Genomic DNA, 1,320 nt, shown 5'->3' on the forward strand with positions numbered 1-1,320 from the left:
TTTTTTTTTTTTATTATTGTTGTTGTTGACTTTTATTTTCCTTTCCTTTCATTTGCGCAGGCGGTAATGGGAGGGAGGCAAAGTACACTCGCAACGCCAGAGATGCGAAAGGCGGCGGAGAACGACACGAGTTCGTGGGGATTACCACCGGAGGATATCCCCGAAGATGAGAGGACCGCTGATGAACTTGTGCTGCAGACGTGGGCCTTCTGCAAGGCGAAACCCTCACCTGCGGCAAACTATCGTAGTGATGTGGAGGAGCGGAAGCGGCGTCAGTCTGTGGCTTGGCGGAAGCGTGCGAGTTTCATTGAATTGGACTGCGGCGAGGACAGTTTCTTTGTTTCCAACACATACAAAGTGGTTGGTGTTGCCGATGGTGTGGGTGGCTGGCGTGATGAGGGCGTGGATCCATCCCTGTTTGCAAACTCACTGATGGAAAACGCGAAACTCTTCTCAGAGACACACCGTACGGAGTTAAATCCCGAAGTGATTCTGCAGTCCGCCTTTGATAAGGTGGTGAATGATGGACGTGTGCGGGCCGGCAGCAGCACAGCGTGCGTGGTAACCCTGCGCCGCGATAATAATAATAATAACATCAACAACAACAACAACAACCTTAACGATAACGATAGTAACAAGAAGGATGAGGCGCTGTTGGATGTGGCCAACGTGGGCGACAGCGGTGTGTTGGTGGTGCGGGATCGCCAAGTCCTCCATCGCGTGCACGAGAAAGTTCACGGCTTCAACGCCCCGTTTCAACTCGCACTGCTGCCGCCGCGGCTGCGGGGTCGTGCCTTCGCAGACACCGTCGCGGACGCCACTCGCGAGACGATCCCAGTGCGAAAAGGCGATGTGGTCATCACCGCAACGGATGGTTTATTTGACAATCGCTTCAACACCACACTCGCATCCGACGCAGGATGGATTGGCCAAGTGAGCACAAGTGCACTCGAACGTATTCCAATCCTTGGATTCTTTCTCAGCCCCTTCTTCGCTGATGAGAAGGTTGCCTACGTGGACCCACAGCGTGTTGCCCAACGCATAGTGCAGGATGCGTATAAAGTCTCTATTGATGCAGAGGCCCACACACCGTGGTCATCAATGCTGAAGAAGTTCGGTGCGAAGGACGCGAAAGGTGGAAAGGCAGATGATATCACAATTGTCTTGAGCCGCGTTACAACTCGTGAGGAACTTAATGCCAGCAACGTGTGGTAAAGAGATGGGGAGAGAGAGTGTGTATGTGTGTATGTGTTTGGATGGGTGAGATGGCACTGTTCCTTGTGTTTTTTTTTTTTTTTTTCGTTTATGGACCTTTCGTAT

The 1,320-nt window shown here is 51.9% G+C and overlaps 1 protein-coding gene across 1 annotated transcript; it reads left to right on the forward strand.

The window, feature by feature from the left end:
• Positions 1-66: 66 nt before the first annotated feature.
• Positions 67-1,215, forward strand: TM35_000111380 (protein phosphatase 2C; the record flags this gene model as incomplete). The annotated part of the gene is made up of 1 exon (XM_029024847.1): positions 67-1,215. The coding sequence occupies one exon, from the start codon at positions 67-69 to the stop codon at positions 1,213-1,215; it is 1,149 nt and encodes a 382-aa protein (XP_028883670.1).
• Positions 1,216-1,320: the final 105 nt, after the last annotated feature.

The sequence above is a fragment of the Trypanosoma theileri genome (assembly GCF_002087225.1).
Source record: "Trypanosoma theileri isolate Edinburgh chromosome Unknown TM35_Tth_11_V1, whole genome shotgun sequence".
NCBI classification, from domain to species: domain Eukaryota; phylum Euglenozoa; class Kinetoplastea; order Trypanosomatida; family Trypanosomatidae; genus Trypanosoma; species Trypanosoma theileri.